This window comes from Caloenas nicobarica, chromosome 13, assembly GCF_036013445.1.
Source record: "Caloenas nicobarica isolate bCalNic1 chromosome 13, bCalNic1.hap1, whole genome shotgun sequence".
Lineage (NCBI taxonomy): Eukaryota > Metazoa > Chordata > Aves > Columbiformes > Columbidae > Caloenas > Caloenas nicobarica.
Genome location: NC_088257.1, coordinates 16,873,957 through 16,889,278, shown reverse-complemented (window position 1 = coordinate 16,889,278; position 15,322 = coordinate 16,873,957). Strand labels below are relative to the sequence as shown.

Genomic DNA, 15,322 nt, shown 5'->3' with positions numbered 1-15,322 from the left:
TTTGGATTGGGCTTTGGGGGGTGGATTTTGTTCTTTCTTTATCTATTTATTTATTTAATCTGAACCTTGAAGTCTACACTTGTGAGACACATAGTTCCTCCAGTGCCTACCGGAAAACAACAGTTGGCCTATGGTTGCATTTCATAAAAGTAAACGAGTAGGAATGGTTTTTAACCAAGTAGACTCATAACGTTTGCTTTTCTGAGAGTTTTTGTGCCGGTGAGTCCCAGGAAGACACACTGCTATCTCATCATTACTTTAGTAGGTCAGTCCTGACCACCCTCTATTGACCTCCAATTACTTCAAGAAACTCCCAGCCCAGATCACTTTCAACATTTTCTAACAATGCAATAGCTAGCTCAAGGATCTGAGGATTTCAAGTTGCTTTGCACTATATTTGTCAAGTTGTACCACAAAAATATATTTTTAGAGTTAGTGGAAATGGAAGCAATAAGCTGAAAGGAAAAAATTGTTTAGTCTATAATCCGACCTATTGTGAAGAGCTCCACACATCCTGCAGCGTCTATTTTTAGCACACATTTGCAAATGCCGACAAGGAAAAGGTAAAACACAAGAAATAAGTAGGAAAATTAAATAGCTTTCTGGTAGTTGAAGTTCTGTCATCTGTATTTTGTTAACAAAACATATTCTGTCATTTGCACATTCCTCAAATCCTTTGCTCTTTACCTTTTTTTTTTTTTAGCAAAATAAAGAGAAGAACACATGTAAGCCAAAAGACAGGTAGTGTAACCTGCAGTAAAAAATCTGATTAGTATTATTTATGCTGCCTATTTTATTTTCTGTGATTCACTCTAAACTTTCATAATCAGCTTTCAGGATGTATACACTCATTATACATTGAAATGTCCTCATTTTGCTTGGCAAAACACAAGCCTTTGAGTGACATTTGTATTAGACAAAAAAGATATGTCTTTTTGTTCATACCATTCATTTTTATTAATAGCGCTAAGTTTACGTTCTTGCTGGACTGAAGTGATCTCTCTGGATTAAAAACCACCACCAACAAAACAACTCAAACAAAAAAAACCCCAGCAATCCTAAACCTACAAACCTTGTAAGGTCACTAACTTCTACACAGCTTGTCTGAGTAAAATTCACCTGCGCGTAGATTCTGTTGCCATTTTTAAAGAAATCCCACAATTACAACAAGGAGAGAAGGAGGTAAAAAATGATGCAGCTAAAATGAAAGTTGTCATGCATATGAAATCTAGATTTATCAAAATAAAACCATCTTCTTATGCCTATAGATGACATTCATTACACTTAATTTTACAAATAAAAGATATAAGAAATAAATCCTGCCTTGATCTTAAAGCTGTTACTGCTTGTTTCCTTAATCTGTCTCAGTGCAGAAAACACCCTTAACATTTTTGCATATATTTATACTTTCTCTACTGACTTTCAATCTAGAATATTTTCTTTATTTTTTCCTTATTATTTTTGCATCTTGCCCTCACAGAATACAATATTTTCTACATACTTTTGGCCTGACAATAAACCCCTCTTTCTTTACATTGAATGCAAGGAATGAACGACACAGAATTGCCTAGTGAGATCCAGAAAATAGTAGTCAAATTTGACATGTGAAGTTGTCCAGAGGCAATTCACAGCAGTGAATGAAAATCATATTATATGATTTAACTACAGGAGCCAACCTGATTCCCCAGCCAGAGAACTTGCCACCAGAGGCAATTATGGAACATTTATTACAGTGTTCAAAAATACAGTGCTGGCTTCAGCTACAGTATTTACTGGAAGCCTGGGAAAATTATTATAATTTTCTTTTAGGACAAAGAACACGGGCAAATGCAGAACTGTCATTCCTCTATTCCCAAAGTTTACAGTTTCTACACACTTATATTATTGAAAAAACAAAAAACGCTTGCTTTTAAGGGGCTGAGAACTTCAAAGCCAATTGTTAATATACATGAAAGTGTTATGGTGCAGTTAATTTAAAATGTATGTAAGAAAGAATTATTTTCATTACAATAAATAGAGTTACCAGTGCTCAGTCTTTTCATAATAGCTTTCTGACTTTCTTTTCATTGGTGGAAAATTTATTTTGTATATCCCAGTAATTTAAATGCCCAGAATTTGTTGATCGCCTTCCTCAAATCACAAAAGCTCCGTCGAGGTTCACAACTCAAGTCCCAGCTCTCCTACAATACACACTCCTCCAGGTACTGAGGAACAGAGAAGGGAATTTCTTCCCAAGAGAATTATTGAAGGAACCATAGCAACAAACTTGTCCATCTACAGGTCTGCCTGCAACACTGCCCAACACAGGGGTACCCTCGCGACAGCAATGCTCTAAATACTAAATTTGCCAGAGAAGCATTAATTAAAGGTGGGATAAGTGGAACATTACATTACAAAGTGATTCGCTTGCAGAAAAGTAGGTTCATTTTGACAGAGCCAAGAGAAAACCAACAGTTAAGCGCATTTAGATTTTTCCTAGTGCTCAAAGCCTAGTGTTTTTCCTAAAATTAGAAATTATGCACCAAAATCAAGCACTGCTCATACCCACCATAGTATCACTCACCAATTCAGCTATCAACTATGAGAATGACAAACTAACCAATACAGAACAAGTGACTCAAAACTGACCTTAAGCTGACCCGAGAGGCTGGTGGAAGGGCTGCCATCCTATCTGAGCGCTCTGCAGCCTGGGGGCAGCCGCGCTTATCGTCTCACCAGACACGGGTGCCCAAGCAGAGCTTTTCCTCGAGGGCCTGTCAGCCTCTTTACTCTGTCTGGAGCAATTACATCAGCGTTCGAACAAATGGTCCCCGTTTCTGACTTAGATGCATCCTATCCAGCATTGCTCTTGGTTTATACAATTATATTTCTCTTAATCTCACCAGACAGAGAGTATTGTAAAGGTTAAATAACAGCGATAAAGCAAGCTCGATATGAAAAAGCACAGGTTTGAAGTCTAAGATCAGTTTCAAGATGTAAGGATATACTTTAGATTGTGGAGTTTGATTTCTAAGTCTGCAGATGACTGGGACTTGGCTTTTCAAAGTAATTAGCGTTGCACAGCACATGTTCAAAGCACAGCTCCTATTGCCTTTTGCTGCAGCTGTGAGTCCTCAGCACTTCTGAATATCTCAGCTGAGTCAGCCAGAAAACGAGGATTACATCACCAGTGACCACCCACGAAAAGTTTGTGCAAGTCACTTGCCCAGAATCAATTAATAAAACCACTGGCAAGAACACATACAATCCACTTCTCTGAATAGCATTCATGAGGTTATATTCCCCACAGTCCCCATTTTAGGATTTTCCTGTTTCTGCAACAAATAAACAGATCCTATACACACAGGCTCCCTCACTACACAACCCCAATGCACTCCTAGACAACAATAAACTAATCCAGTCTTTTAACAGCAACATGAGACTACGCTGTAATTAAAGTGCACACAACAGATATACACAAAAGTACTGAATGAAGACTACAGCTACAAGCATTAACTGTGGCGTTTCCTAATTTTTTTTTTTTTTTTACTTTTAAAAAATAATATCTTTAATTTAGTGGATTCGAAAACAAAAGCTGAAATAACTAATTCCGTCACAAGGAAACTCATGTGCAACAAAAGTATATCCCTCAGCTCCCTGCACTGCAGTCTAACTGGAATAGCAGCAGTTAAAGCAGTAAATCCCTGTGCAGTCTAACAGTTAAACCTCTGCATAGACGGTCACTAGTGCACAGGGACAAAGATGCACAAGTTGTTGCTGGGTTTCTCAAGCACACAGTGACCAGGCAGGAAGGCTCTGGAGGTTGCATGTGTTTTCTGGTGGGAAGGGACTCCTTGGCTCACTCTTCGGTCCTGTCCTCCTGCCGCATCCCCACCTTGCAGAGCCGGCGTCTCAGGCTCACTACCAGCAACCTCAGGCCTCGCTTTCTCAGACTCACCGGACTTTTATCAACCTGTCCTGATTTCCTTTGTTCCCAGTATTTCTCATCCCGTGTTTTGTTGTTTCCTCACTTGAGTTCAGCCTTCTTTTCCCAGCAGTGTCCGGACTGGACCCAGCCAGCCTTTATTCTCTCGCTGTCTGTCCTCTGCCACGCGCTCAGGGCCAGACACCAGCAGGAGCGCTGGCCTTTGCGGGGCTGTTCCTGCTTTTGCTCGGCATGCTCTGACACCAACTTTTACAGAACACAAAAGGCAGAAGCAATAGTCCCTGCACTACCGTTTCAAGGTGTACAAAACTCTCAGACAAAAGCTGTTCAGAAAACAGGAGGTTCCACTTAAATGTGAGAAGAAGCTTCTTCCCGGTGAGGGTGCCAGAGCCTGGCCCAGGCTGCCCAGGGAGGTTGTGGAGTCTCCTTCTCTGCAGACATTCCAACCCGCCTGGACACCTTCCTGTGTAACCTCCTCTGGGTGTTCCTGCTCCGGCGGGGGGATTGGGCTGGATGAGCTTTCGAGGTCCCTTCCAGTCCCTGACACTCCGTGTAATATCCTAAAACGCAGCCTTGTTCTCAGCAATAAATAAAAAAAAAATTAAGTGGATCGGTCTGAGGTAGACAAACAGCATGAAAACTTCATTCTGAAGAAAGGACAGAGGAAAAGTGCAGTGAGGTGGGGAAAAGATTAGCAGGGAGTTACTGATCACTCTCCAGTACTGGGAGGCATCAAATGAACCTGGCAGGCAGCGTGTTTAAGCAAAGACCATTTGAAACGCTACAGCCAGGGACAGCAATGCCATTCCTGCCAGTGCCCCGCATCTGCAAGTGCAGGAAAGCCGTCCTTTCCCTGCCGTAAAACCAGCCAGACGCTAATGACTGAGAGAGGGCAGACAGCGCCAGGGCTCAGATCCGTCCAGCCCCACGTCCTGAGCCAACCACAGCCCAAACCGCAGCCTGAGTGCTGTGGCACGAGTGTTATTCACAACACCCTTCCACGCTCCCACGAGCCGCGGGGCAGCGGCTCTCGCAGGCACAGCCCGTAGCTTCGCATTTAACAGGTCTCTACTATGTCCTGGCTTTGCCGTCTTTATGGGCTGAGCTGTCATTCGGTATGACAGGCACTGGCTGCAAGTCTGAGATCGAGTCTGATCAGAAGAACAGATCCTTTGGAGACTTTGTCTCCTACTAGTTTGCAGGTCATCCTTCCCTCTCTATATCCCGCCAGGGTCAAGTGCCTTCTGCATTCACACTATGTTCCCTGTTTAACTTGGATGCATTTTCCCTCACCCTTTCTAAACAAATGCAAACTTCTCCTTTTATTGCAGATGCTGTTGCAGTGTAGTGAAATGACCGTATTGTTCATTTACCAGCAAACCATCAAGGCGTATTTGTTTTGGTATTTCTTTTTCAGTAAATGCCACCAGGTGCCTAATGACTTTTGTTTTCATCCAAGTATGCATGCAAAACTTTTCTGTGTTTATTCTCATGTGTTTCTCTATAACATACACTGTTCATTTCTCCTCTGAAAAACACAAGAGAACCACTTTGTAAGCAGAGAATCTTTTACAACATTCAACACACAGCCTGTATTCCTCAGCTTCAATTTCTTGTAACTCATTTTTCCTCAGCCAATTTGGCTGCTGCTGTCAGCTCCCCACTGAACAAGAAGCTTTATAAAAAAAATGAATTGCATTCTGTACTTTCTAGCTGCCTATTTTATGAAATTATGAAAAAGCAAGGCTGGGATACAGATTTCTAGCTTTCCTAAATTCCTTTATTTAATAATAAACACTCTTGCAATGTGGACCTTCAGGGAGACGTGTAATAGAGCAACACAAGAGAATTCTAAGTCGCATGTGGCAGAGGAAAGCAGCAAGGGAAAAATCGTTGTTATATGAGGCTCCTTTTATGTTCCGTGACAAGCGAGTTGACTGTTTTCTGATAGGTTTTTATCAACAAAAACAAATTTAGGACTTGTTGGCAGCTTTGTCAGAGAAGGTCCTGCCTACCCATGTTAATGAAGAAAGGTGGCAAGGCTGAGTAAAAAAAAAAATCTTTAATTAATACCAAAACACATTGCGAAATGTAGGTCACCTTTAATCACCACGTTAGAGGAACAGCTGGGTGTTTCATTTTTGTAGAACAGTTTGTCAGTCAAGGGTTCTTGTCAGATACAATTTGGCTTACAAAGAAATACTGAGTTAAGGGGAAATACAAGAACTAGAAAGCTGTAACTGAATGCAACCAATGACCAAGCGAAAGAACTTGGAAATGCCCCAGGTGGAACCGAGGAAGGAACAGCATTTCTATACTATCGTATAAATATTATGAATGGACTACAGTCTTCAGGGAGAAGCGTATTTTAGTGGAGTGAGTATTTACAACGCTAGACAGAAACAGCTGAATGAAAAATACACCATTGCAAGTAATATCCCTTAGGATTCTATGTAATAGCGACGCAGCCATGTAGTTTGTCAGTGCCACATATGCCATAGGAGGAGTTTCATCTCTAGTAACAGTTAGATCCCCCAAAGTTGAAGAGGATCAGATCACAGGACAACAGGATCCAGAAAGAAGTGCTCAGGCAGCACCACTACACGGCCACCTTTTATACAAAGGGTCTGACTAAATGCCAACCACAGGGGATAAATCCCCAGGGAAAAACACCAACGGTCCTGCTGTGTGAGAGCAAGAGGTGTGGGTTCAGTGTGCAGGGAGAGTTTGCTTGGCCCCATTACTATAACATTACAACAAGATTATTATTCTGCCTATCATATCAAATCAAGAGTCATTATTCCATGTGTAACTGGAACCAGGCCTCCGGATGGATTTTATATTCAATAAGCCCAGAGCAGCCTCAGACAAACTGCATTTCTCAGCAGTATGACTGACTTCTGCATAAACCAGAATGGCTATCTTGCTCAAAAGAATTTATGTCGGGATTTTACTAGGAAAACACTGTGGCAGCTTCTTCTAATTTTCCAGAAATATTTTTCTATGTGACTACATCCTTTATGTGCAAGTATGTAATACTTGCCCTTAGATATAAGATTAATTGCTCTTTTTTACCAGGACCTTTACAAAATCAAAACACCATTTTACCAGTAGGAAAAACTATACGTAAGTGATGTCACTTGCTAAGACTTATACTAATAGAATCATAGAACCATGGTATAATTTGGGTTGCAGGGCCCTCCCCAGCTCCCCCAGTGCCCCCCCTGCCATGAGCAGGGACATCTGCCCCAGCTCCGGTTGCTCAGAGCCCCGTCCAGCCTGGCCTGGGATGTCTCCAGGGATGGTTCATCCACCACCCCTCTGGGCAACCTGGGACAGACTCTCACCACCCTCAGTGTAAATCAACAAACTACTTAATTTTCTATCTATCTATCTATCTATCTATCTATCTATCTATCTATCTATCTATCTATCTATCTATCTATCCATCTCCCATAAAAATGAGATCTTTACAGTACTGAATCCCACAGAAAGCAAGCAATAATTTTCTTTATGAGGGTTACACGCTGAAGTTCTGCAGAACTACTCCCACCTGAAGTGGCTGTGAATTACATGTATGTGCAGGATCAGAGCAACGTAAGAGGTTTATCTACAGGTGAAGACTCAAATAATTACTGCCTAAAATGCAAGAAGTCTGACAGATCTGAATCATTAAATGGTGTGCTAAGAGCTTTATGTGGTGTTGTATAGATCTAGAAGGTTCCCTAAAATATTATATGCATCTTGACTCACTGCCTCACCACCGAACTTAAAGCCTCTCCAAGTTGTCCTTCACTTTCTGCTCTCCTAAGGAGACCTTCAAAGTTGTTTTTACCACATGTTATAGGGGCCAGGTTTGTGGGCTGCAGCAACCACAACGGAGACCCGATATGGATGCTCAATTGTAACCACACCAGAGGTGAACATTTTCACTTGCTTTCTCACACTGCGAATCGCTGCTGTCAGGGGACTGCTGAGCACACCAACCTCGCTCTTCTTGCAGATCCTGCTCTCCATGTGACTCTGGCGTGGAGCCACAAAGATCATCTGATTTCTGCTAGAATTGTCAACACTATGAAATAAAATTTTAGCATTCTCCTTGCTCAACCCTGGACCAAATTAATCCTCTGTCTCTTATTGAACCATTCCAGCCCCTCCTGAAAATTTGTACTCCATGTGACAGAATTGGAAACAGGACTGAACACTGAATATTCTTAGTACGCCAAACACAATTTATATTTTCAGGATAATTTTAACCAACTTGCATGCACAGAAAAACAAGTATTATAGGCATATTTTGTGTGCCACAATATACTGGAAATGAACACGACCAATACACTCTGAACTTTGTCAGGGGGCGACAAGCAGGTAATGGGCATTCGGAACAGCTCACACAGAGTTTATATTTCCTGTAAATATTTTTACATGCTCTAGATACTTTCTCAACATTGCTAGTTTTAAGATGTTGTTTATTCTTTGCATTTACTGAGCTAATTTTTGCATTTCTAATACATCTTTTCTGTGAAGGTGCAGAGCCAAGCATAAGCTACCTCTAAACTGTTGTGCTGAGATAGCAATCCAAACAAATTTGAGGTGAATCTTAAATTACAAAAGCAACTGTTAAAGTGACTTAGAGGACTGGTGGAGTAGAGGAGATCACCAGCAAACAATATAGCACATCATCTTCATTGGCCGTAACTGTCACATTCCTGGCATAACGTTGTGGGCCAGGCTACACAGGAGCAATTCAACTCATGTTTTATCTAGTGAAATTCGCTGTGCAGCAGTATTTCTACAGCAATGAGAAGCTGAATGAGTCCAGTGACTATACAAATATTTGAATCTATACTATGCAGACTGTAAAAGCTGTTTGGATGTTAGTAGCCTCTGTACGACGAACACCTACATAGGAAGAGACCTGATCTGCATTCCCTACAGACTAATCAAAAGCAACTTGATTTAATCTAACAGTGTTTCAGGACCAGAGTAATATGAAGTCATGAACACAGAAATAGATCATTACAATTCCTAAAGGTAGTAAAGACAAGCCAGTCTGCAACAGCAGCATCTGACTTCACCACACGAAAAAATCTCACAAAAGCGTTACGTAATTGGGAAAAACAAAATGCAGGAGACAAGAAATAGAAGGTAAAATCAGCAGGAACGATGTGTTCTGATGTCATCACTTCATTACAAATGCATCCTGCCAAGCTAACAAGATATCCCTTCATCTCTTGGGGAATTCACCAACTCAAAATAAAATAAAAAAAAAAAAACCCAACCCACAAACAAACAAACAAAACCAAAAAAGCCCCCACAAAATAAAAAGACTGCATTTTTCCTGTTCTTGACTATATAACTATAATCCCAGATCTCCAGATTTGTGAGTTATAAACACAATTTGAACATAATATGCTAAGAACTTCATTTTGCTTCGGGGTAGGGCAGCTTCAAATAATATCTTAATTCACATTAAAGAATGGTTTGAGCCCTTAGATCAAAAGCAAAGAGGACAAGTACAATATCTCTGATAACTGCTCAGAACAGTTTTCAAAGCATGTGCCTTTTTCTACATAGGAGGCTATGACATGGACTAAAAGCAGAGAGAAATGGAAAAGAACGGAGCATTACATTGGCACTTACATTTCCCAAATGTCCTCTGGCAGGTTAGCTGGAATTTCTGTTAAGCCCCTTCCTCGACAATCCACCACGTTGTTGCTGCAGGTGCAGGCAGATGGGCAAGTGATGGAACTGGCACTGCACGACGGAGGCTCGGACTGGGAACCTGAGACGTAATGAAAACATTCAACGTTAGTTTGGAAAAATGATCGCCTGAGAGTTTAGCAACAAAATACATCAGCCTCTGAGTTTCCCAGATCCTTTTACTGTATTAAGTAATAATTTATTTGGATTCAGTGAACATAATGTGCTACAAATCAACTGCAGAGAGAACATATAAAAGATTCCTGTGTTCTTATTCTTCCTCAGTCTCTACTCTACCCAACTCTGTCCCTCATGAACGCTTCCTTGGTCCCCTCCATGACCAGTCATATAAATTTATTCAAAGATTTAAAAAATAAGCCTAAAGAACAAGTAGTATTTCCAAAAGTTATCGTTGCCTGGAAGTTTCCATTACACAAACACTCCTTGAGTGTTTTTATATACTGAGAGAAGACTGTCATCGACAATGACTTATGGTTTTGAAATGAGGTGGCCTGTTATGGCATGAACGTAAAGCTAGTTTTTTCAAGATGAGACAATACACCTAATGGAAGCACAAAAAGAATTTAGAAAAATGTGAGTTCAAACCTTCAAATCCTTGCTTGATCTAATAAGACAATAAGCTGCTTACAGAGCAAAGGTTTAGTATGACAACGTTGCTCTGTATACATAATGGTCTACTCATTAGATTGAGGTTTAATTGTCATTAAGTTTTTTTGACACTGTAGCAATTATGGCAATTTTACTCAAATTGTTATGACTCTTACATTTAAAGTTTTGATCAATACATACACTTAGATAAAATGGTTTTGCTACATTGAGGTTATCAAAACATAGCTGTTATTATTTATGGTGAGTCATATTTCCAAAGCACCTGTAACACAAGAAACCTCGAGTATCTTTTTGACCAGGACTAAATGTGAAGGCTTGTGTTGGTAAAAAGTGGCAAAATCGTAACAGAAACAGGAAAAGCTGGTATTTTTCTCGATTACAGTAGATTATAATCACAAAACATATTTGGCCTTTTGTTTGGAAAAATTAAATCATCATAATTGTCAAATCACGAATACATATCAAAACATGGAAAACTATAGACAAAGCTGCACATTCTTGGGGTTTGTCTTGGAAAAGACCCATGATTGATACTTTCATAAATTAGAATTGCAGGCAACAAAAAGTCCAAAGGTATTTGTTTGCACCAATTTGCAACCCTGCATCATTATGACAATTACAATTTTATAACAAGGCAACATTTTTTATAAATATGCACCATTTTAATAATTTTTTTTCTCTGGATTTATGCCTCCTTACCCTCTGGGTTAGCCCTTAACTGTGCACAGCAGTGTCAACTCGTACAGCAAGTCTACATACGTTCCTATTTTCAAAGACTCGTAAACAGCAATTGAAAGTAAACATCAGAAAGACATTCCGTGGCATCACCAAGTATCAGTATTTTGAAAGGCCGATGCAGTTTGAACAGACGTCAGCTGAAAGCGTCTACATGCTGACTTGACGCTTGCAGAGGGAACCCTCTGGAAAGCAAAAGATAAATACTCCAAAATCATGCCTTCCCTTAGAAAGGTAGTAAATTCCCATGCGAATTCATTTCTGTTTGTCTAAATTTCCATTAGTTCAAGCAAGTGGTCATCCCCTTTAAAGGTTATTTTGTAGCCAGGGATGACTACCTTATATTAAAGCATATTGTTGAGTTTCAAGATAAGATCACCGTTTCGCGGTGTATGAAATGTTGCCAAATTAAAGTATCGGGTTGGAATTTTTTTTTATTGGGTCATCACCTGACTGTCAGAACAGTAGGAGACAGATGTACATGTTTTAAATATAGCTTTCACTGATGCTAAGGAGAGCTGTGAGTGACTGCATTTTGGCAGACGAGACCCCAGAACTCCAATTCAGGCATCCCGAAATTAGATTTCCAGAGGTAGTGACCATCTTGACAAAAAATGAATCTCACAGGACGTTTGTGGCATGGGTAGGAGTCAAGTTCATTCTTTACGAGAGTGGGCAGCTGCTTTCATCATGAGATCATCCCAACGATCCTTTCTCTTTGCTAAAATATCCTGTCTCATTTCTAGCCCACTTCCCAACTTCCGCGACAGTTGCAGATAAGGGTTTTACCAGCAACAGTTTTTTATCTCAACACAGAGCTGGTTTCAGTACGAGAGCAGCTTCGCCCTACAGAATACCGCACAAAAATAGACTGTAAAAAAATAACTCAATAATGTAATTAAAATCTAAATCCTAACACACACAGCCCAATTAATCAAATTTATATTTAACAGGGAATCTGAACTTTGTTTTGGTCCAGTTTCAAAATCTTCTTGGATACTGTCTTAACATAGCCTACATATGTGACCATGTGTGTAAAACAGTATTTAAGTTGTAGCCATTTAAACTAAGCAAACAAACAATCTTCACCAGGTAAACATGTCCAGTTGCCATTTGAAATTGGGTCCATCTCTTTGAAACACCTTGTACCTGTATAACAGGCAGGACAAGCAGCTCCCGTGGGTCTGTCTTCTGCAGGACAGACATGTCACCATTGCGACTGAACGGAATTCCTTCAGAATTAATGGAGCAGCACCGTCAGCTCTGCCCTTCATGGAGTTTCTGTAAGATTTTAACTGTGACCACTTCCAAAAGTAGTTTTGTGTTACCTCGAAATGCACACAGGCCTCTGTTATCTTTGCACAAGAACAAGAGGTTTGTTCTTACAACCCGATCACATACGCCTGACATTTCCTCTTTGCCTGCCTGCCCTATGGTGCAACGCCCAAACCAAAATGAAGAGTGGGGAAGTGCAAAGGCGCGACTGCAAGCTTTTAGGGATAGGGAGAAATTATCAAACCGGGAAGAAGCACTTCAGAGCAATCTTTGCTCTCTGGGAGGCAGAAAGAAAGTTGGCAGCAAGGTCAAATCTTCCACACACCCTTCATCATCACACATCCGATGTGCTTTCTGAAGAGGCTTTGTTGCAAGGAGAAAAAGCATTTTGCACTGTTACAACCCCACAACGTATCCCTGTGGGTTAGAGGAGCAGTAATACCCTCCCTCTTCATTAGGGCACAGCATCAAAAAACCTGACATGTTGGCAGCTGGAGTTTGAAGAGTCTGTTCCTGACCGTACTGCGTCTAAATCAACAGTGGGAGGTTCAGTGGGGCTCAGCCCATCACCCCCACGTTTTGTGGGCTAAAGGAACGGTTGGAAAGGAGGTTATCACCTCTGAAAAGAGAGAGAAAAGACAGAAACACCAGTCTCCCTTGCACAAAAAGCAGGAAGAAACATTAACAAAGCGATCATTAACATCATACTACAGTTAAACACCATGGAACTTTCCAGCAACTTGCTGAATGGAAAGGCCAAAAGGTAAATCAGAACATTATTTGTGCTGCCGCTAAGCCTTTCGGATCCTCTCCAAACAAACACCTGACATACAGTTGACTGAAGCCAACAGGACTCCTTTTATTTACCCTGACTATTTGGACCATAAACCATTTACCTGTGATTTTCCACTATGAAAGAGGCGCTTTTATGTGAACAGAGTTTTGATTTATGCCTGGTGAGTAAAACAAATAACCCATTAGTTAACCAGAGAGGTACATGATGTCAAAATAGTGAAAGAGAAAGCAATATCATGTCTTTATTCTTAGCACAGATGCAACCGAAATGGGATAAAAAAATAACAGCTTATGCTGAAAGAAAGTGAAAGGTAAAGAAAGAGGCTGTCTTTGTGCGGATTTTTTTATTTTCCACATGTGAGTGACCATTTTTCTCATTTCACTTAGAAAAAAGGATGGAAAAAGGACTATTTTTATCAACTTAGTTTCTCACTATAAGCTTGAATTCTCTGAGTGCCCCAAAATGTCCAGTACTCCTGCCACTTTTGACTGACATTTTGTGCTTCGAGTAAAAACACCTCTGATTGCATGTTGAATACAGCCCTACATATCTGCTGAATTTCTTTCTTCTTCATGAGCAAAAGTAGGTCTAGACTGTAGATTTATGAAAACTTTAATGAAATAAAAAGACTCTGTGCAAAACTTGCTATCATTATTATCAAATGCTTTTGCTTATGTTTTCCCTTTGCAAAGAGCAAAATACTGTATTACACATGAACACCCAACAGGCATCCAGCACATATTCCACCAGCTCTTACACAGTCAGTCATCTGTTAAGGTAAAGCTTTCTTGAATAATGCTATAAACAGAATTTCAAATCCGATTTGGATTTAACTGCTTCAATTAAACAAGGATTTATTGTTGACTCCGTAGCAGATCTATAGAATTAAAGCACAAAAAAATCCTAGAGAGCTTAATCAGTTTAATGATTGTATAGTTGTGGAGAGCTGGTAAATAAAGGACTGGTCAAGAAAACAAGTCTAAGTAGGCTATGGAAGTTAAAGTTCTCAAAATCAAAATGTGGGTATGATTTTCATAGGTATGCAGAACATAAGCATACAGATAGATAAAGGGCCCCCAAGCAATACAGCCTCTAAAGGAGGATATTTGACATCCAAAAATGAATTTTCCTTTTGCTGCCAATACTTCTTCAAAAGAAAAGACACAGGAAAAGCAAAAATATTTCAGGATTCCTGTTCGTGTCCTTCACAAGTGCACTAAACTGCTTACAGCATGGACGCAACAAAAGGAAATGGCCATGGACAAGCCAGCCGCATTTATATTATTTTCCAAAGTTCTTCTTGCTATCTGTCACCTTGCCATTTCAGATTCTTTCTGTTACACAGCAGCACTAGCTCACCATGTTAATTACATTTTTCTCTAAGAGACAGAAATCATCAACTCAACTATACGTTTTGCTATAAAAACCCAACACTAACAAAATGTGGAAACTAGGATAGGAACACGAACAACGAAAATTACTATGCTTAGTGTGCCTGCTGTAATGCAATGCCAGCCTCAACGATGAGGGGAGTTCACATCTGGGGTGTCATCAGCCTGCACTATGGGTTCAGGAGAGAGAGGAGACGGGAAAGACTTAAGACCCAGCAGTTTACCGCTAAATTAAGTGCTTTTTTCAAATAAGCATCTCGTTGGCCTCTAGCCTTTTAGGAGTAGCAAATAGATTGATATTACGATTAGAATAGAACGGTTACGGTGTATAAATTAACGGTTTAAATGTCACAGGCATTCAAAATAAATTTTGCAATGACTAAATAAGCTAAATAATCTCATTTGCACTGACACTCAATTACAGCATACTAACTAGTGTGCTTTATTACCGCCTCACCTATCCAATTGACTTTGCAGCAGTTTTTTTCCACCAGCAAAATGTTAGTTATGTGTAAAAAATATTAATGGATTTTAAGAAAAATCTGACAGGATTTATGTGTTAAAAATCTGTGGTATAGCAGACATGAAATTATTGATCAATAAAAAAACCCTACAAGTGTTGCAGATCTGTGGATATATTATGACCTTTTGTGGTTTAATTAAATGACTCACTGGAACTTCTTAAAATGCTGGGACATCTGAAATCAATTACTACTACGTGAGTTATAGTTTTCACCAGACTCCCAGTAATATAATCTCAAAAAGATACCTAAACAGATGTATTGTTTATCATTGGTGTTTGCATCCCAGGATTAAAATACACTTGACTGTGCATAGTCCTGCAGAGAGATACAGGCAAGTCAGTCA

At 40.0% G+C, this 15,322-nt stretch overlaps 1 protein-coding gene across 4 annotated transcripts in view; it reads right to left on the bottom strand.

Annotated features, from left to right (window-relative positions):
* The window catches only part of SLIT3 (slit guidance ligand 3), a 499,513-nt gene that overhangs the window by 169,478 nt on the left and 314,713 nt on the right, over positions 1–15,322 (bottom strand). For 3 of the 4 annotated variants that reach the window (XM_065643840.1, XM_065643839.1, XM_065643841.1), the window contains one exon: positions 9,569–9,710. In XM_065643840.1, coding sequence (XP_065499912.1) covers positions 9,569–9,710 — 142 coding nt within the window. Of the gene's footprint in view, positions 1–3,937; positions 4,015–9,568; positions 9,711–15,322 lie in introns of those variants that run through there. The other variant, XM_065643842.1, reaches the window with a different exon arrangement.